The sequence below is a fragment of the Microtus oregoni genome, unplaced genomic scaffold, assembly GCF_018167655.1.
Source record: "Microtus oregoni isolate MIOR12 unplaced genomic scaffold, Mior012 000002F_ref0000024, whole genome shotgun sequence".
Lineage (NCBI taxonomy): Eukaryota > Metazoa > Chordata > Mammalia > Rodentia > Cricetidae > Microtus > Microtus oregoni.
This window is the reverse complement of record NW_024543061.1, coordinates 74,564,825-74,585,833: the sequence shown is the minus strand read 5'-3', so window position 1 is coordinate 74,585,833 and position 21,009 is coordinate 74,564,825. Positions and strand designations below refer to the sequence as shown.

General features: G+C 46.7%; 1 protein-coding gene across 1 annotated transcript; it reads right to left on the bottom strand.

Moving 5' to 3' along the window:
- Window positions 1-280: 280 nt before the first annotated feature.
- On the bottom strand, window positions 281-20,697 carry Emp1 (epithelial membrane protein 1). The gene is made up of 5 exons (XM_041642435.1): window positions 20,540-20,697; window positions 6,112-6,222; window positions 3,564-3,660; window positions 3,327-3,467; window positions 281-2,566 (listed from the first exon to the last, which is right to left on the bottom strand). The coding sequence occupies exons 2-5, from the start codon at window positions 6,187-6,189 to the stop codon at window positions 2,403-2,405; spliced, it is 480 nt and encodes a 159-aa protein (XP_041498369.1). The 5' UTR covers window positions 6,190-6,222; window positions 20,540-20,697; the 3' UTR covers window positions 281-2,402.
- Between the last annotated feature and the right edge of the window lie 312 nt (window positions 20,698-21,009).

Below are 21,009 nucleotides of genomic sequence, written 5' to 3'. Positions count from 1 at the left end.
ATAATAACAACCTCTTTCTAATCTATTAGCTTATGAAATTCCATTTTTGCCTAAGAGGTCTAATTAAAGCAAGGCAAAGCTATATTTAATAACATTCAGTTGCCTGAAATAATTATTAGAGAAACCCTTAAGGTTTTACCAGAAAGTAGTTTAATGTATCAAATAAATGTCAAGTTCCCCAAATCAAACCAGTAGGAAACTTAATAGTAGGAATAAATGTCACCATTCTCTATATCCTCTCATTTAAAAAAAGAAAAGAAATGAAAACAGTCACACAATGTAGGGAATCAGAATTTGTTTTTATATCCCTAGAGTTATAAACATATGTATCAAAATATTTACAGTTATAGTATATGAAATAATCTATTAAGAAGCCAAATACAGTACTAGAATAGCCCACCAATGCAATGCAAGTTACATGAGACGTAAATGTCACAGAAAAAGGTAAAAGACAAGGAAATGCATGGCTCACATCAATCAAAATTCAACTTTTTCACAAAATGTGGCTATGTTTTTCTGATCACAGCTGTCTGTTGATATCCTTCTGAACCTAAGACAGCCTTGAACAAGCGTATGGTGATCAAATTGTAATTTAAGAGTTTATTATCCCACAGTTTTTCCTGACCAATGTCTCTACCCTCAGCCCAGCAATTTAGTAACCCACCTTCAACATTCCCTTAAACATAATACACATAGAGAAATATACTTAGTAATAGTTCCTTTACATAAATACCAGCAATTATAGCATAACAACTCCCCCCAGTAAGGAAATGTGTATAAGAAATGGATAAGGATAACCCTAGGAAAAGGAATGGAGGTGACATGTCTCAGACTCCTCCTAGGGGTGATCTTCCAAGGGCAATAAAGGAAACAATTTCTAAAGAGAAAGCCCTGTAGGCAGAAATCTGAGATGGCTTAACATAGCTGCTGTAGATAGAGCTCTGGCCCCTGAACCAGGACTATGACACTACGTCTCAGTCTTATGTAAGAGTACTCTTGTGGCCCCAACAATTCTGCTGCCTTCTGACTAGACACCCCAAGAATTTCTCTTGCCTTTAAAAAGGAACTGTCTGCCCATCATCTGGACTTTACTCAGCTCATGATGTTTAAAATTTGTGTTTCCTGAGAGCAGTTACTCTGTTCTTATTATAACTGAAATGTAGTATGCTTAACACTCCATAACCAGACAGCACCTCCCCCACCCTGCCTCAGGGCTTGTTCTTTGGTTTAGGTTGGTGTATGCTTTGATTGACTTCTAGAATTGCCATCTTCATCTAGAAAACAGTTTGGGGAAACCTATGGAGAGGGGACCACTCCAGCCAGGGTCAAAGCTATAGTGACCACTGAACTTAGCCGTTCTGTTCTGGTCCCCAGTGTTGGTTATTGTGAGAGAGAACTTCCTCAAAGGTCCCTAATTCAGAAGCTTAGCAGAGTCATATGGTAAGGGGCTGTGTGTATCCCTCACCTGTTACATTTACAAGAAACACTGTGTGCATTAGGGGGACTCCTAAAAACCACCTTACTATAGCACTGTGGTGGGTGTGCCCTTTGACCCTACAGTTTGTGGGGCATTTTCATCTTTGGCTCTAGAGAATCTAGAGAAACTCCAGAAAAGCTGCCTTAGCTTTTAGTGAGAGTCCATCAGAGTCCAGAGCAGGAGGCCTCTATAAGGGACATCTCAGTGAGGTGTGACAGAGACTCTGCCAATCTCAGCCTATCTCCCAGTCCTCCAGGGTAAAAACTTCTAGTTCTTGATTAAGCCAATCCCACCAGCTTGCCTTATAAACCACCTCTTTCTAGTCTTTTCAGAAAGGCCACCAGATAGGGGAAGTGGCATCATGGCCAAAGCCCCCGCTACCCCTCCCCCCACTAAAGGCACTTGGAATCTGAATTTGGTGTTTGGCTTTAGGTTGCAGGACGGGTGGCCTCCAGTCTTAGCCTTCCCAGCAAAGAAGCAGTATCTGCTCTTGCCGGGACTTGGACCACTGTTGGAGCTTGGTGATATAGGTTTGGAAGACCTCGGTGAGTGGCCCAGAAGTTTCCCTCAAGAGTGGAACCAGTCGTCCAGTCCTATGGCAGCTGATAAGGTCCTAAGTGGTGCTGTGTAACTGAGGACAGAGGGGCTCATATTTGGTGGCTAGAGGAGGACCCTCTGATGGCTTCAAGGAAGCATCAGCATAGTAGCCAACAACTTTTCTTCCAAGGGCAGGTGCTTGGCAGTAGAGAATCCCACCCCCAGAAATGGTTTGGGTTTGGGCCTCTCCCCCACTTTTCCTTCCCTCTTCCCCTCCCCCCTCCCTTCCCTTGGTTATTCCTACACAATAACTTCTGCTTCCCTCCCAGATTAAGCCGCTTCCTCCTCCCCACGCCCACCCCACCAAGTCCCCATAAGCTTGTTCATCTTATTTCTTCCTCAGGACCATGTAGAGAATGCCAATAATAAAAGTGAAGCAGAAGCAAATCCAGGTCAGGATGAAACAGTAGCCATGGTGGTTTGTGGGGGTAAATTTCTCACCGTGGGCATAATGGTGAGTGTAGATGGACACTCCGACCAGGATGCAAAACCCTGCAAGGAAAAAGGCGCTGTCATGGCGGGCACCAAAGCAGTTTGTTTCTTTGTTTGCTTTTAACAATCCCATTTCCCTCAACAACAATGGGAAAGGAAACTCTCACTGTTTTTTCCTAAAAGGTCACTCTGTCGGTTTGCCCAGATTCAAGCTTGTTGGGTGTTGGTGAAAGAGAAATATCTGGGCTCTCAAATCTGCACTGGCTTGTGTGTAATTATTGTGAAGAATAAATCATGGAGTATCCTGCTGGCCACCAGCCTTTCCCACCCGGACCCTGGTATGTCTAGGGATGGTGTTATGGGAGCAGCATGGCCTTTTACCAAACTGGGTGTATCTGGGGTGATGGAAAAGATGGTGCATTGCAATAATCGTGCACATCCTGGCCATAGCTGCATCTTTCTGAGGATGCCACCTTCTCACCTTCTGTATAGAGGGGTACTGATGCTGCCCAACCACTTGGTGGCTCCTAGGGACATCTAGCTTTTTAAACAATAAAGCAGGTGGGGGTTGTTAACCCAAGCAGCAATAGCAAATCAACAGGCAACTAGAGGTGAGAACAGCCGAATGCAGCTTCACACAGCCATGTGCTAATCTGAGGCCCGACTGGAGCAATGGTGTGAAGTCTAGTCAAAGGTTTCCTGCATGTAGCTCAGTAGTCATGTATTTGTTCTGTCTTTCAAGGCCCTGGGTTCAGTCTCCAGCAATGGGGTAAAAAAAAAGATGCTCCCATGTAAAATAGCCCATGCCCTGGATACTCACAGCACACCAACATGGTGGACCCTGAGAGGAAGAAGCGGTTTCCCTTCTCCATGGTGAAGAGCTGGAACACGAAGACCACAAGGGAGATCACACAGAAGATGATGGAGAGGATCATGAAGGCTTGCACTGCCTTGAGAGCATCTGTGAACACAGGGCAGGAGCATTAGACGACCCGGAAGTCTGGGCATGGCACTACCCTCACCACGGTGGGCTAGGCGCTGGTGTCTGCACTCATACCTTCATTGCCGTATGTCAGGGTGTCCTTGCAATCACCACTAGTACAGTTCTTCCAAAGTCCCACGGAGGATGCTACGTCATTTGAAACCATCCAGACCTGAAACCAGAGGAGACGGAGTCGATTAAGAGTTGCTCTTCTGCTTTCTAGAAGAGAACATCATCATGTGTCAGGACCAAACCTTAACCAAGATGCCCTATGTGGCTGTCGACACCGCTAAGCCTCGTGTCTCTGCAGAAATAAGATCCTAAGTCACAAAGGTTGCAAGAAAGGAAACTGTGGACCAGAAAAGATGCCACCTTTCCTATTTGGACTTGATTATTCATGATGCACACACACAGACGCATGCACACTCATACAGCTCACACACACTCACACACACACAACTGAAGAAAGTTCAACATAGTGGTTTAAGATCCTAAAGTTCTAAGGAATAAAAACTCTGGATGAGGAAAAGAACACTGAGCATGTGCAAGGCACTTTAAAAGGCTCACATTTAAGTAGTTAGTTAATGAGGGGAAAAAATTAGTTAAGTCAGGCCTGGTAGAAACTGCCTGTAATTCCAGCACCCTGGAAATAAACAGGAGGCTCAGGGGTTTAAGACTTATCAGCTCAGATAGTAAGTTTGAGGCCAACGTGTAGGTTACATAAGACTCTGTCTCAAAAGACAAAAACAACAAAAGATGGCTCACCAATTGACAGCATCAAGTGCCTTTGCAAAAGAACTAAAGTTCCATTCCCCAGCACCCACACTAGGAGGCTCACAGCACCTGGAACTCCAGCTTCAGGGCTTCCAGCATCTTCACTTGCACTCATGTGTGCATACTATATATATATATATATATACATATATTTAATATATATATTAAAAATAAATCTTTAAAGAGCAAAAAACAAGAAATATGTCCAGCTGGAGACAACTAAGAAACAGGAAGGCTGCTGGGGAAACAAAAATGATTCTGGTGGCTCGTGGGCCACTTTAGTCCATTCAGAAGGTTCAGATGTGGACTGTCACGGCACAGAGTCCTTAAATATCAAACGCTTCAAGGCAGGGGCAGCTAAAAGTCCAAGAATGACCAAAATGTATATCCCCAGGTCCATCGTGGTGACAGCACCCCTTCTCGCCTGAATTGAGAATAACAACTCCTCAGTGAAATAGAAAATAACTAGAGTCCTGTCTACACATGCGCACGCGGAAACAGGAAGCCCAAGCGCGCGCAATCGCCCGCTAGCTCCGCCCGGCATCAAGGGGCTGACCCTGGGTGGATAAGAAGCACGTGTGCCTCTTGTAATGATATGTGAAGTTTCCTGTGAAGCACAGGAGTCAGCATACACAATCGACAAATTATAAAGCTGAAGGAGGCAAGATGGGCAGGGGTTGTGTCCTCTCTCTAGTATGCAAACTAGCCTACCTAGCTTGTATTCACACCCACTTCGCTCTGGACTTTAAAACCTATCAGAGCCTTCATCCCAGTACTTGGGAGGCAGGGGTAGGTGCATCTCCAAGTTTGAGACCTGTCTGATCTACATAGTGAGTTCCAGGACAGCCAGGATTATACAAAGAAACCCTGGGGGGAGGGGAGGACACAAAACTATTTACCCTTTGACCACCACAAGGGTCAAATGGACTCTCACCCATTCTAGAGCCGTCGTTTGTCTACCTAATGATCGGCTGCCTTAACTTCTTTGTTTGTTTGTCGACCAGGTTGGCCTCAGATCACAGAGATCCTGCCTCCCAAGTGCTGGTATTAAAAGCTCGTGCCACCACACCAAGCAAAGCGTGTGGCCCAGGCTGGCCTCAACTCATGGACCTCTTGCCTCCGCCTCTTTCAAGCGATCCTTCCATCACTTAGTCACTTTACTTCTTAGTCCTAGAAACTGGCTCTTTTTCCTTGAGACGAGGGCAATACAAGCAATTTGGGAGCTGGAAATGACCACTAGGGGTCAGAGTAGACCCAGGTTCGGAGAGCAAAGACCCCGGTTCACCGGGATTGGAGTTAGTGAATCTTGCCAAATTCCATTTCCCACACCGATTTCCACTCAAAAGTCGGATTTATCAACCTAATAACCAAAGCAGCGTTCTCGTTCTCACAGTCATCTAGCCCATAATCACAAATTTCTGCAGGAGGGAAAGGCTGGTGCTCATAGAGATCTATAACTCCCGACTGAGAAAGCCTGTCTGTCCCACAGGGCACCTTTGCTGGCCGGCCTGCCGGAATGGCCTGCAGGGAACGCACTTTCTACCACTTCCCTTCTTTCTGTAAGAGGAGCTCCACCCGCCTACCCACCCTCCAAAGGCACCTCGATCTCCACCTTTGGTGGAGCATTTCCCACCTCCCAACATCCCTAGAATCTCTCATGGATCCTGGCTCTTTCCACTTTGGGTATTTCATTGTTTGATGTATGAGTAAGCATTTGATCTCTTTCCCTCCGCATCTAAGCTAGACGCTTCTGCACTGACTTAACACCCCTCTTCCATTTTTTTAAACATTTTGCCAAACTGTTCCAAAGATCCCTCCCCGGCTGAATGAACCAGAGGCCGTGACTCACGTTGGAGATGGTAGAGACGAAGAGCATTATAGCAGCAGCGATGTGCACCACAAAGATCCCAGCCAGTAACACCAGCATCTTGGCTGTTTGGTGGTTCGGGAGCAGAGAGTTCTGAAAACAGAAGACAAGGGAGACCAATAGGTTACTGTCATGCTAAGCAAAGCAAACCCCACCTTCTCACTCCACGGGCTCTCTGTTAACACGAGACAAGCGTGACAATTTTTAAAATTCAAAATTGCATCAAAAACTCCTAAAAGCAGCTTTTCACCTGACCTGACTGATAGACTTAAGGGCCTAGTCATCTATGGAGAGAGACGAGAGCATCTGTTTTGTTCCCGTGTTTATAGGTTCATTTCTTTAATATACTATCTATCCCCCTTTTTTCTTTAAAAGGGGGTGCATTGTATTTCTGTAATAGCTGCTAACATTTTATTTGTGATTTAGAGACCAGAAGCTGGGCTTTGGATTTTGAAAAGGGTTTTGTCATCTCCAGAGCTCTGCAGAAGCATCACACACAATCTCAGCTTGAATGAGGAAAGCATCCATGCTCCCGGCAAAATGCTCACCCAGCAGTTTGAAGAGAGCTCATGTGCTGTGCAGAACAAGCCGCTATTACTCACTGGCCATAGAGCAAACGGGCTACTAATTTGATCCCGGATGAGACATAAAATGGGAGAGACACTACTTCTGTTATTACAATGCTTTTTGGCATCTAATATTGTGACAACCTAATTACAGTGTAATGGTCCGATCACTTACTGATTTAACATTCCAGACTAATATCTACAACACCTGAGCCTTTGGCCCTGCATGCCTCTCAGTGGGGATGCTGTCTGGGGGCATCTAAGGCAATGTTAGATTCCCTGTGGCTCAACAGGACAGCTCTGGGGCTTCGGAAGTATAAAGCCTGAGATAACACCAGAAGTGTCGTTCACAAGTGTGTGGTGTTTGTGTAGCTTCAGTCATTCAGGACCCAGCCCAGAAGACAAACAGATGCATAAATCACCATTTGGAAGAACAGGAACTAATATAAATTAGTATTGTGCATGGATAAACGAAAGCTCTCAGCCGCAATTTCAGCAGAGACCACTAATGGTAAAGACCAGGAACTAAGGGGACTGGGAGGGGCGCACATGGAGGAGCTGTGCTGACCCAAGTCACTGCGCCATGACAGTTAGATGCAGACCCAGCCCAGGGAGACATCAAAAGGAAAGGACTGGAGGCTGCCCACCCTCTAGGCAGGGAGTACGTGAGGATGACCCAACCAAGGAGGAGATGGCGGCTGGTAGCCTGCAATTGCTTGCTCCCCCCTCACTCCACCTGATTTAATTGAAGCTTTGGATGTGCTGAAGCCACTTTCATGCTACACTAGGTATTTATTAGGACACCGATGCTGTCATTATTCTGACATTTCAGGTGTCTTTTATCTCCTCTCACTTTCTCGTTAGGCACACAGAATCCAATGTGATCTACTGCACGCCTGGGTTCTTGGCTCTTTGTGGACACTGGTTTCCACTCTCCAGAAACCTCTTCCCCACTGGCCACTTCCCTCTAATTTGGGGGAGAGGGGGGTGGTGAGGGAGGCAGAGAACGTTTCCAATTTAACTATGAATGCCAAGGTTGATGACCCGTTCTCTGGGGAGCAATTAGAACTCTCAGGTCTGCCAGGCGATGGTGGCGCACGCCTTTAATCCCAGCACTCGGGAGGCAGAGGCAGGTGGATCTCTGTGAGTTCGAGACCAGCCTGGTCTACAGAGCTAGTTCCAGGACAGGCTCCAAAGCCACAGAGAAACCCTGTTTCAAAAAACAAAAACAAACAAACAAACAAAAAAAAAAGAACTCTCAGGTCTGTAAACCCACTGTTCTCCTTCCCTGTTGGCTTTATTGGGGCTCTTGCAAACCTCCACAACTCCCCGCTTGGCTTTAAGGATTGGGGTTTTGTTTTGTTTCTGTTTGTTTGATTGCTTGTTTTTAATTAGAAGTTGTTAGAATCATCCCAAGTTCCAGTCATCCCAAGTGCTTTGATCTCTGCCTCAGTTTCCTCATAGATGTGGGGATGGGGGCGGTGGGGATGCTAATTATTCCCTAAATGTGAGGATTGCACTGGATTATATAAGTGAAATACCTTGTGTTGCGTCTGGTATGTGGTGGGTACTAATAACAGGGTTACCACGGTTGCTGTTATTGTTATTGTTTCTCTTCTACGAAGCAGAATAGCTGTTGCCAACCCAATTCAGTTATCCAAGCACACACGGAATAGGATGTCTGTTTGAGGGTTAGTTTGCCAGGCAGTATATGGGCTAAAATTATTTTGGTCCTCAGAAATTGTCTCTTTTGTCTAGTCCTTACCACTAAGAACACACCCTTCAGAGTCACCAGAAAAAGATAGCTTTTTCTCCGTCCATTCCACCAAAGTACCCTCTTTCCCAAGCTTGCCCCTTCGGAATGAAGCTGGCTCAAGGCAGGAAATAACAAGACTTACATAATGGGCGCTTGTGTTCAACCCTCCTTGACCCTTTAATGACTCTCTTTCCTTTTGTTTATAATCTGAAACAGCCTCCTTCTAGTGAGAGGAAGATGAGGAGCCAAGAAGGGAATATAAATTCCCAAGTGAGGCCACAGGCAGGTGGAATTCAGGAGCCTTTCTGTCTCCCTGGATGCCCTGGGACCCTCTCCACCAGAGTCCATTTTATTCTTCCCACTTACCGTTTCATCCAGCGAACCCTCTCCCAGCCACTCCGGCTCACTCTTAACCTCAGCAGAGGCCCTAGTTCCTGTCCCCTGCCTACTGTCAGGTAGAAGTGCAAGTGAGGTTTTCCTCAAACTAAAAAGTGACTCTTGTCTGAGATTTGGGGGCAGGGAGAGCTGTGTTTCCTCCCTCAAGCAAGGGAGCAAAATATCTCAGATCAATGAGGGTTCATAATGAACCAATCACATAGGTCTCCCTGTTTCTGACTACTGTCTCCAGCCTGTGTGGAGGCTGTTTAGGTAGCTACTGCATAATATACACGGCTTCATCTTTACACTGTCCCAAATGGGTCAGCTTACATCAGTGAAATCCATTGTCAGCTTAGAGGGGCTTTCTTTCTTGTTCGTTCGTTCGTTTGTTTGTTTTTGACGGTGTTTCTTTGTGTAGCCTTGCCTACCTTAGAACTCACTTTGTGGATCAGACTGGCCTCGAACTCACAGAGAGCTCCCTGCATCTGCCTCCAGAGCTCTGGTTTTAAAGGCGTGTGCCACCATGCCTGGCACTTCCATGATTTTTAACACCCTCTTCCAAAATACTTAGAAACACAATGGAACATTTTATGAAGTTTCTGTCTTGGGTCATCCATGGTTATCCAGCCTCTGTATTACAGAGCCAACCCCTTGCCCACTCAGTCAAGAACAATAGTTCTCAACCTGTGGGTCACGACCCTTTGGGAAGGTCAAATGACCCCTTCATAGGGGTTGCATATCAGGTCTTTATATTACAGTTCATAGCAGTAGCAAAATTGCAGTTATGAAGTCACAGCACAAATAATGTGATAGTTGGGGGTCAACACGACATGAGAAACTGTATTAAAAGGTTGCAGCATTAGGTAGACTGAGAACTGACCTGGGGGGACGAAGCCCTCAAGATCTTTATGGATAACTACCAGTAGCGGCCAACAAGTGGGTGTCTGAGAACCTAGCAAACAGCATAGTCCATGTTCTCGAGACTTCCACCCACCATGATCTTTTGAAATTTGTCCATTGACTCATGCCTTGTTCAAAGAATGAGACTATTTCTGGACTCATACTGTATACACCTCGCTGGTATAAAACGCTTGCCTAGCATGTTCGGGGCCCTGGAACTGGTCCTCAGCACCACCCAAAAAAAAAAAAAAGCAAACAAACAAAACTATCCGCAGCATGTAGACAATTTTGAAAGCATGGAATGCTACAACTTGTGTCTCCCCGAAGCAATAATGGAATTCCTATTTCCCCCTCCTATTTCTCCAAAATGCTATGATTGGAATTCTCCAGTGGAGAACACATTGCTCCTCCTCGACAGGTGGACCAGACCCTGAAGCAGGGAACACAGCAGCATCACAGATCGGAATGTCCCATGGTAGCCCAGCCTCCCCTCTTGCTGCATGGACAGACCCAAGCTGTGTCATCTGTCGTTGGGGACTTCCCTGCCAAGACTGCAACTCCTCGTGGTGTTTTTGTGTTCCCCCGTGTGGGCCACCACACCTGGTCAGTCACAGTGCTTTAAAAAGCTTTAAAGTGTGGTGGCTTATGTGGACACCAAGAGCACTTCCCTGGCACCTTCTCCACCCATAAACATGGCAGTCACGCCATCCACACTGTGTGATTGGCACGGGTGTGGTCAGGGCTGAGGGCAGCTGAGAAACAGACACAAGTCATGAATGACCACACTAGAAAGAAGTGGCTATTAGGAAAAATAAGGATCAAAGACTTGGAGCCAAGTTCAGTTGGGAATCTCTGTGTAGTCCAAACTAGCCTCAGACTTGTGGCAATTCCGCTTCGACCGTCCTGAGTGTACAGAGTGCCACGATTTACTTGAGACTGAGTGAAACTCTGGCCAATGAGACAGTCTCTATGGATGGTAAGATGTTACAAGATGCTTTCTGGGACCATGCCTGTGGATCTGGCTGGCTGAAACCAGTTTAGGCATTTTTGGGGTGTGGGTAGCTAAGATTCTAAGATAGTCCATTACTGGAAAGAAAAGCACAATAATGGTTCAGCTGTCACTTCTGCCTCTTCCTGATTTCCTGCCCAAAGTATCACAGTCAGCTGGGGGTCTACCTGTATTATCTTACCAGGGTTCCTGGTTATTCCCACCCCCATTGTCAGGATCCTAGCCATGATGCTGTCTCTAAACTTCCACTCCCCATGCATTCTCTGTACTGGTATTGGGTTATCTGACCATGTCCTCCTCAACCTACAAACCTCCATCCTTCCATTGCTGAGAGTGCTTGTCTCCGTCAGAAGATGAGATGCCAGTCAGCTGTCCATGGAATTCTGGGAATCTGACTTTCAAAATGTAAGCTGCTCTTATGTCTTTCCTCCAGTGTTTACCTATTAGTTTTTTTCACCCAAACTCAAATTCTGCCTCTTCCTTCTTTCCATAGGTTTGAAGTAGTTCCCTCCCTCCCCCCACCCCGTTACGTTATAGCTCTTCTTCAGCCCTAATAAAGTCACTAATGGCAGCCTGCCTGATGACAGAGTTCTTTCTGGACATGTTTGACTCCCTCACCCTGAGGAGTCTGAGCCCCTAAGGGCAGAGGCCATGACAGGTACCAGATAAACCTCATTAAGGAGGAAATAAAAGAACCAAGAAGCACAATGTTTTCTTCAATATGGAAAATAACAGCCAGGTGACTGAAGGCCTTATAAGGGGTACAGATGTCTCCTTTCTCTCTTTGTTTCATTTCTAATTTTTATTTTGTGTATATGGATGTTTTGCCTAAATGTATGTCTGTGGACCATGAGTATGTATGGTTCCCATGGAGACCAGAAAATGGTACCAGATCCCCTGGAACTGGAGTTACAAACAACTGTGAGCTACCAGCTAAGTGTGTGCTAGGAATTGAACCCAGGTCTCTTGGAAAAGCATCCAGTCCTCTTAATCACTGAGCCATGTCCCCAGGGCTTCCTTCTTTCTTTTAATATAACATATACTTTAGTCCTCCATCATTTCTGTAAATTATTTGGTACATCACTACAAGCATGGATTGAGCATCTTGTTATGGACAGATTTCATATTATTTATTTCCACTTAACTTTTATAACTACTTTTCATAAGCATATTACTTCCAGACTAAGGGAGGGCTTGAAATTGCTTCCAAAACCAGCAAACCCATCCTGAAGAACTATGGAAATCGCACTTGAACTCCTCCTGTCCTGAGGAACTACCTATCAAAGCTCTACTAGAAAAGCCCTTCCAAGAGTACATACAGCCTGTGGAATTCAGGTATAACTCAATTGGTAAGAGTTAGTGCTTGCCTAATCCAGGCATAGTGGCACACATCTTTAATGCCAGCATTTGGGAGCCGGAGGCAGGCAGATAGATCTCTGTAAGTTCAAGGCCAGCTTGGTCTACATAATAAGTTTCAGGATAGTCAGAGCTACATTGTGAGATCCTGTCTCAAAAAAAAAAAAAAAACAACAACAACAAAAAAAAAAACAGAACAAAAGCAAAGAAAGAGTGCTTCCCTGGCACTCAGGAAGCCCCTGATTCTATCCCCAGCATCTACATATGCAACCCTAGCACTTGAGAAGTAGAGGTAGAAGATCAACCACCCAAAGCAGCTTCGTTGTAGATTTAAGGTGAGCCTGGGCTAAGTGACACACACACACACACACACACACACACACACACACAAGCACATGTGCAAGGCACAGCCCAGCCCTGAAATTACTGCTGCTGGAGCCTCCTCTGTCCTTCTGCTGGACAAGGCTCTTCTCAATCTTCTCATCTCTTTCCGGCTAACTGAAAGTTGACATGAAAACTTTCTCACACTATCTGAGCAAAGACCTGGCACTTCCTGCAAGGCAGGAGGGAAGAGGGAAGGTAGAGCAGCTCTGACAGGAGTTGGGTCATGTGACCTTCATGAGTCAGCCCCAACTGTGCACGTCTTTCTCCGTGTGACATCTGAAATGAAACCGAGGCTACTGGGGCCTCCTAAGGATGCTGCAGGGCAGCATGGAAGCCTTTCTGTCCTCCTCCGTGTCGAGACCGTTCTCACTGTGGTTTGGCTTCGGATGTGTGTGCATTCCCAATGAGGATCATTTTCGTTGGCAAAATCGACGTCTGTGTGACATAAAAGCAAACAAAGAAGGAAGCTCTGCCCTTGGGGAGCAGAGAGGAGGATGTATCTGGAGGGGGGAAAGGCTGGGATTAAAGGCAAAATGAGTAGATGGGACCTTGGGTGAACTTTCCTGGCCATTGTTATTGCTGTTTTATGTCATGTGTACTTTTCCATCCTCAGCATTGTTCTTACATACGGATGGAAAGGGAAGCGTGTATCTCTGTGTGGGAAACAGGGTAGGGGGATCCTAAAGTCTTCCTGCTTCTGTGTATAGGATTTCAGTGTGGGAAGAAATGCAGGTTGCCCTTGGCTTTGTGTATCTCACGCTAGGGATGATGCTTCAAGTGCTGGTAGATTCTGTGGCCATCCACAATTGAGCAGGGAAAGAAGCAGGAACCTGGATGATTCAGGGAAATAGTGCTTCTTCATGGTCCTGAAGCAAAGGGGCTACCATCTACAATGGCGGCCTGTGACAAATAGCACAGTCTCTTTGGGGCGAATATAGCCTGTATGGACTCTCACACATAGCTAGAATATACAGTCAAAGTGCAAGCTTAAAGAACCAAAAAAACATGTTAGAAGGAAGGAAGAGAGGGATGGAAAGATGCAGAAAGGGAGAGAGGAAGGAAGAGAAGGGGAAAGAAAGGAAAAAAGACATGGAAAAAGAACAGAAGGGGAAGTGGGAAGGAAACAGAGAGAAAAGGAGATAGAAAAATATCAGAAAGGAAGGCAGAAGGGAGGGAGAGAATGGGAGAGATAGAGATAGAGATAGAGATAGAGATAGAGAGAGAGAGAGAGAGCGCTCTAATTAGGAAGGAGAGGCCAATTGCACAAATATTCTATCTGGCTAATGGTCAGACTTGAAAGATTTTGTCTAAAAACTTGTCTTCTTGGTGGAATCTAGGGAGGCAGAGTCCCAAGTGATAAAGAACACAGACTCTAAGCTCAAATTTCTTAAGGGTCACACATGGACTTCATGTGGTTAGCATGAGCGTTGAAGGGTCTGTGTCTAACACAAAGCAAGCAGTATGTTACAGGTCATATTTATTCATTAGCATAGCATGATAGGCTCAGGCCAGTGAGGTGGGCTTGCATCTTCTCTGCAGCCTGGGAGCCCGAACTATGCAAAGGCAAGCAAAAAGTATGCATATTGTTTTTGCAGATGCATCCACAGAGACTCTCATCCCCACCCCCATCTCTCTCTTATTTCCGCTTGTCCTCCACTATGTCCATGGAGTGGGCGGATCTGGACAACATCTGCAAAGCCTGAAGACAGACCTGGGCTGTGAGGCCCAAGCGCAGCCCACACCCTCTGGCTGCAGCTGGCCAGGGGAGGATGTCCCCTGGGTGAGGACGGACGCTTCCGTTGACTTCTGCTCTCAACAAAGGAGAAGTATTCGGGCAGCCAGATTGTCTTCCAGTTGCCAAGATAATAACTAGGGTTTGGTAAGAAAAATCAAGGTGTGGCTGGGCCCTGGAGGCTTCTGGGTGCGCCTGACAGCAGATGGTGGTAACATGCTTCAACCAGCAAAGCCTGAGAGAGCTGGAGGGCTGTGGAGAGCAGGGGCACCCAAGTATGCTGGGTAGGCCGCTTGCTTGGTTCAGTTTCAAAGAAGCTGGCTACTTCGAGTTGAGAGGTATTGGGCAGTTCTGTCTTGCCCTTTGACCAAGACCCCACCTCCTAGATAACATAGTTAGAATGAAGCCAGTATCTTGAATCTCCAATCCAGCTTTATTTCCTATCTTTTATCTGATAGGTGTGTGTGTGTGTGTGTGTGTGTGTGTGTATGCGCGCGCGTGCGTGCGCACACGCGCGCGTTTTGTTGTTGTCATCTGTTTATGAGATGGGGGTCTCAGTGTCTTGGAACTCAAGATTCAGCTAGACTAACTGGTTGTGAGTGCCAGGGATCCTCCTGTTTCTTTTTCCCCAAAATTGAGATTACAAATCTAAGCCACCATACCCAGCAATTCATATAGGCTCTGGGAATCAAACTCTGTTCCTCTTGTTTGCATGGCGAGCACTTTACCACTGAGTTCTCTTCTTAGTTCCTCCTTTGATTTTTTTTTTTAAGATAGAATCATTATGTAGTCCCACCTAGCCTTTAACTCACAGCAATCCTCCTGCCTCTACCTTCCTGTGTTGGGATTAAAAGGCATGCAACATCCAGCTCTTGTCTGAGGGTTTGACAGTTACTAGAGGCTGTTCCTCCCACAACTTTGAGTTAATCAGAGTTAGACAGCCCCTCATAAAAGTCCCTGTGGTGTAAACAAAGGGTCTTTCAAAGGCCATTGCTTCTTCCTGTCACACTGCTTTCTGAGGTCCACTCTGTATAGACGGCTGGCCCTGTCAAGCCCCTCATGCCAGCCCCAAGACTGGCTTCATCTTCAAACCCAGACCACACCCTCAGAGCTGGCAGAGTCCCCTCCCTGTGGAAGCTTAGCAGCAGCTGTGGGCAAAGGGAAGTTCCTGGGCTCAGCTGCATAGCTTTGGGAACGTTCCACGAGCAAAACTCACTGTTGTAATTTAGCAAAGCTTCCTCCCCTCCCTTCTCTCAGACCCCAAGGCAAAGAGCTTAGGTTTCTGAAAGCAGAGGTCTCTAAGATGAAGATCCTCATTGGACTCTCACCTCTCATCTGATCCTCGAGATGGAGAAACACTGGAACACTACCATGAAACCCAATGGCCCCAAACGTTCATCAACCATGCCAAAAACTAGGGGGGAAGATCTTCAGGGAGGACAAAAACCAAAATTTTGCTCCAAGGGCTATCCTGAGACAGTGAGCGTGAGCTGCTGTCAAGAGGAGGATCTGGAAGTAAGACCAGCCTTACCTTGCCTCCCTTGCCCATTTGCTTTCTCTGTCTATACCTACTTGGCTCTTTCTAGACTTTTCTGCTTGCCTCAAACACAGCCATCTGCTCACTCCCTCTCACTCCCCTTGGGTTCTCAAACCCTCCCAAAGTGTCCCTTTTTGCTCCCACCCCACGCCTGTAAGCCACACCTGCACCGGTTCTCTCTCCTCAGGACCAGGTCAGGTTCTGAGCCTGATTCTGCTCCCAGTGAACTGATGTTTTCACAGGCCCCTCCAGAGATGGCACCTTTTGTTTCATAAACCAAACCTCATCCTTCTTTCCAAGAGCTGGGTGGTGATGTCCAGGGCTATTTCAGGTGAGTTCTTTGAAAACTGTGCCTAAGGAATCTTGGATCAGGTAGGACAGCAGAATCCATGTGCTCCCTCCCCCATTCTCTCTCTCTCTCTCTCTCTCTCTCTCTCTCTCTCTCTCTCTCTCTCCCCAGCACTTACAAATGAATGCAGAGCCACGCACATGCTAGGCAAGTCTACTACCAGTGGGCAGAATCCCAAGGCCCTAGTTTCGCTACACTAACTTTTATGGATTAAGTTAGCCATTAGTGTGAACTCAGGGATTCCTTAAAATAGAAGTGGTAGGTGCTTAGATTTTTCAGAGCCTTGGGTGTCTTGGCGCCCGAGTTGTTTCATCTTCATGTCTTAGGGAAGTCTTCTGTTCACAGAGGAGAGTCAAGGCTAGACCACAGTCCCGTCTTCCTACATCTCACATCCTCCCAACAGTGCCAACAGTGATGGACACAATTCCAGCATGTACCAACAGCTCTATGGTGTAATTGCCTGTTTGACAGAAGACTCCGGCAAAGAGACTCAGCAAAGTCCTAAACAGCCCCGGCTACATGAGGCCAAGAGCACTGGCAGCAAAAAGTCTTCAGCTCCGAAGAAAGGCTCTCTCCACAGCAGGAAAGAAAACACTGACCCCTGATGTTGTGCTCAAAAGGAAGCAGCAGAGCCAGAGTTTGTATTTTTCTCTCTCTCCTTCAATGTCAGGGACCCCCGCCACCGTCAAATTGAGGGAAACATTTCATGAGTCAGGGTGCCAGGGACTGAAGTGTCACAGGGTCTTCTTGGACACTTATATTCAGAAAATAAGTGTTAGAAATGCAAGGAGACCCTCAATAGACTTATGTGCATTCTTTGATTCTGGAAGAACTGGATAATCCAGAAATTCAGGGTCACCAGAGAAGAGTATTCCAAAAGCAAGACTTAGGTCCAGAAAATTCTAGCTCCATGGTAATCAAGAATTACAGCCCTCCAAGGAGTGCATATTCCGATTGGTGGCAGTGAACAGAGGCTTCTTTGATTGGCTGTTACCACGCCAGGTTCTGAGACTGTGCAGGCATACGGTACAACTATAGACCAAAGCAGGAACAATCCCCCACAGGCTGTTAGAAGCTGTGCTTCAGGGCTTGGGCTGACTTAACTATGTCCCAGTAGAGAGCAGTGTTGGGTGTGTCACTCCAAATTACAGAGAAGACCATAAACATGTTCTTAGAAAACAGAAGAGCTCATAATCAATAGTGTAGGAATGATTTGATGAGGAAGGTAATTTTAATACTTTCAAAATGTTCTTTCTGCCAGCAGCAGCGGCATCCACTATAAACTCAGCATTCAGGGCAACTGAGAAAGAAAGATGGAGAAGTTCTAAGGCCCTCGCCTGACGTCCATAGAGAGATCCTGGCTCACAAAACAAGAGCTGAGCAGGGCACATGACTTCAATCTCAGCACTCAGGAAGCAGAAGTGGATAAATTTCTGTGAGTTCAAAGCCAGTCTGGTCTACAAAGCAAGTTCCAGGACAGCCAGGGTTATATAGTGAGACCTTGGGGTTAAAAAATAAAGGAAAGGATAAAGCAAGAGAGTGTGGTAATGCCACTCCACCAAGTTAGACTAATTAAACCTTTAAATATTCAATAAGGACGAAGTATCTAGAGAAACAGGCGTGTGGAGCATTGGGCGGGGCAGCGGCAGAACCAGAATCAAAACTCTTTTTTTTTTTTTCTGGGTCATTTCAGGCCTGAAAAACAAGAACTTTCAGAGAAGTCATTTTTTGCTGAATTTCAGAAACTCCGCCTGATATGATTTGCTGTCCAGCAAGGAAGGATGAGTGTGGCTGTACATTCTGAGGCACGTACATGCTGGATGTCCCCTCCCTTGTGTCCCAAGAGGCTCTGAGCCACGGGACAGCCATCTGTCTGTGATGACGTAAAAGTTAGATTTCTGCATACAGGAAGAGAATAAGAGTTCCTTCGTATTTTTGCTGTTGGTTTGTCTTCGAGATAAAGTTTCACTGTGTACCCAGTTTGGCTCCAGGTTGGATCTGAACCCTTAGCAATCTCCTGCCTCAGCTCCCTGAGTCCTTGTATTACAGCTATGAACTACCATGCCCAACTTCCAAATTTAAGATTCTATGTAAGCAACGAAGAATAGGAAGGAATGGATCTAAGCCATCTTGTGCCTTTTTCCGTGGCCACATCCCAGGTGGCGGGGTGCGAGGGGTCTTCCAGTTTTGTGGAGTATACAAAACGTCAATTTTGCCTCCACAGAAATGTGACATGCGTGCCTTCCCCACAGTCCCAAAGCCACCTGGAAACAGCCAAGGGGCCCTGCATTCCCGCCAGCCTCCATGGAGTCCCTCCTCAGGGCTGGAGACTGGCCTAATCCTGTCTCCAAAGGAAAGCCAAGATGTTTGAAAAAGCCAACCAGCTTTCCTCAAGGTCTGGGGACAGACGTCTGTCATCTGGCAGGAAGGCTGCCCCTTACTACTGGCCATAACAATGGTCTTAGGACATGATCTGATCCAGCTGGACCTCGATGGCCTTCTGCCAGCTCCCAGGACAGTTTAGCAGTCTGGGACAATGTAAAATCTGGGGGCTCTCTGACAGTGGGACCAGACCGGATGTCCAGCAGCCCTGGACAGTGCTCTGCCTCCATGCTATTCTACACTCAGGGCGAAACTGGAGCCGCCTGAGGGTGGGAAGCCATGGGGGGTGCGGGGTGTAAATAGCCTCCTTTTCCAGAAAAGCTCAGAGCCCATTACTTGAAGGGAAAACAGCGGGAATTCAAGCAGCAATTAAAAAAAATTGTACTCCAACTGGACGGGGACGGTGGGAGGGGAGGACACACAAAGCATTATAGTCTCATCAAGGGACAATGGAATTTAAGACAGCTCCACAGGGCGTGCAATTGGTGGCAGTTTACCCCACCCCTGCTCTCTCTTCACTGAATTGTTTTAGGCTCCCTAGTTTCAACCAGATCAGAACTACACGCCATCGTGGGCAGTCTTCACAGGAAACTGTGGCTGTGGACTTCACGACGGCTCCCCTGGCTCACACCCATGCAGTCTGGAAGTAACAAACACTGGAAGCAAAAGCAGTGCCCCCAAGTCTTGAGAAGCGACCCAAGCACTCACCCACCACCCCCACCTCGGGTAGCTTTACAAAAACTTTTGACCACTCAATGCACAGACTGATTTCTTTTAAAATTTCCCTTCCAACCAGCTAGCTGCATTTCTGAAGAAAAAGGCGCTTCTCTTTATAGGCAAGCTGAATCCTGTCACTCTTATCGGGCTTGTTTACCAGAAGAAAAAAAAAACAAACGACACACATCTGTGTTGAAATGGACCACACCTCCACAGACATTCAACCAAAACGCTAATCTAATAAAAACAAAAGCAAACAACTGGGTGCCTTGGTTCGTTTTGCATTTTGCACGTGGGTTTGTAACTATACAATATATTGGGCAAAAGTAATAAGCTAAATAGCCCCGTACGACCACTGCCACGTTGGAAAATTACACGCCCACTCAGAAAATTCTTTAATCGTTCTGATAGATCTTTTGGGTTGGCTCTGAAATGTAGCTGGCTGGGGTAGAAGCACAAAGCTTTTCAGCCACTTTACAGGAATGCCAGAAGTCCCCCAGCCTCACCCTCTCCCGGCTGCCCCCCCCCCCCCCCCCCCCCCCCCCCCCCCCCCGCCCCACACCTCCACATCTGGCCAAGGATTCCGGAATCCACGCCAGTCTTCCCATCCCACCAAATCAACCCCTCCCAAGTTTGATTTGAAACACCCTCTGCCTCTATTTCCCTAACGGTTTTCCTTTAAACAAACCAATCCCCTCTTCCCATCCTGTTAGGGGGTGGGGAATGGGGAAAAGGAAGAAAGGAAATACTCAAACAGACACGAATAGACCAGAAGGGCTGGTGAAAGCAAGAGCAGAAACGGAAACCCAGATGTTTGTCTACCATCACCCCAAAAGCCAACAAACAATCCACAAAGCAAAGCAACCTTTCCTTTCGGAGATTATCTATTGCGTTTAACCTTCTTAAAGAAGGAAAAAGAGTCGAAAGTGTCCTCATAAGACACCGTCCTTGCTCAAAAGTGTCCTCATAAGACACCGTCCTTGCAAATTTCAGTTCAAAGCAATTTAGATCAAAATGGAAGATTTGAGAACATCTTTCGAGCTTGCTTTTCGTGCATTTCGACGGCACGTAGAGATTCCTCCATAAAGAACATTCCACTCAGGCTTGTTCCAAAGTCCCTGTCCCTTCCACATCCTCATCGCAAGAATACCGTGATTACAGCCGGAGCCAGCTGATGTCCCAGATTCCCCCACTACTTTGAGCTGAAAGTTTCAAGGTCTCTGTTCTCTGAGAGCCGGAGAAGGCTAACAGAGAAAATAAGAGACCAACGACTTCAAAGACCTTTAAAGGCAGAACGGAGGGAGCCTGGCCTGCACAGTTTCCCCGGCGTGGGACGGGTCCTACCTGGAGGATCCGGAGACTGAGGCAGATGCCCTGAGCGATGGAGCTGGCTGCTGGTCGGTCCGCTCTTCGGGAGGTATGCGGCCACAGTGAGGGGAGGGCCCTGCCTCCCGAGGTTATAAGTTTCCTGGGCTGGTGTGCTGGGGTGTGTGATGGGCGGTTTCTCTTCCCTGGGCTTTAAAGGAGTTTCTATGAATCAGTCTGGATTTTAAAAAAAAAAGAAAGAAAGAAAGAAAAAAAGTTGGTGAGTTACGCCCTGCTAAGTTGGCAGTCAGTCAGAAGTGGCTGGGAGTGAGCCATCAATTCAAAGAAGCCTGTTGTAGCTCCCTGTGAGTCAGACTCACAGACCACAGTGGAAAAAGGAGCGACATTGCTTCAGTGAGTAATAGGAGTCACACAAATAGATCTGTTTACCGAAGCCTGTTTCTGCTCCCCAGAAAGGAGATTCGGTTGCCACAGACAAATGGCAAAAC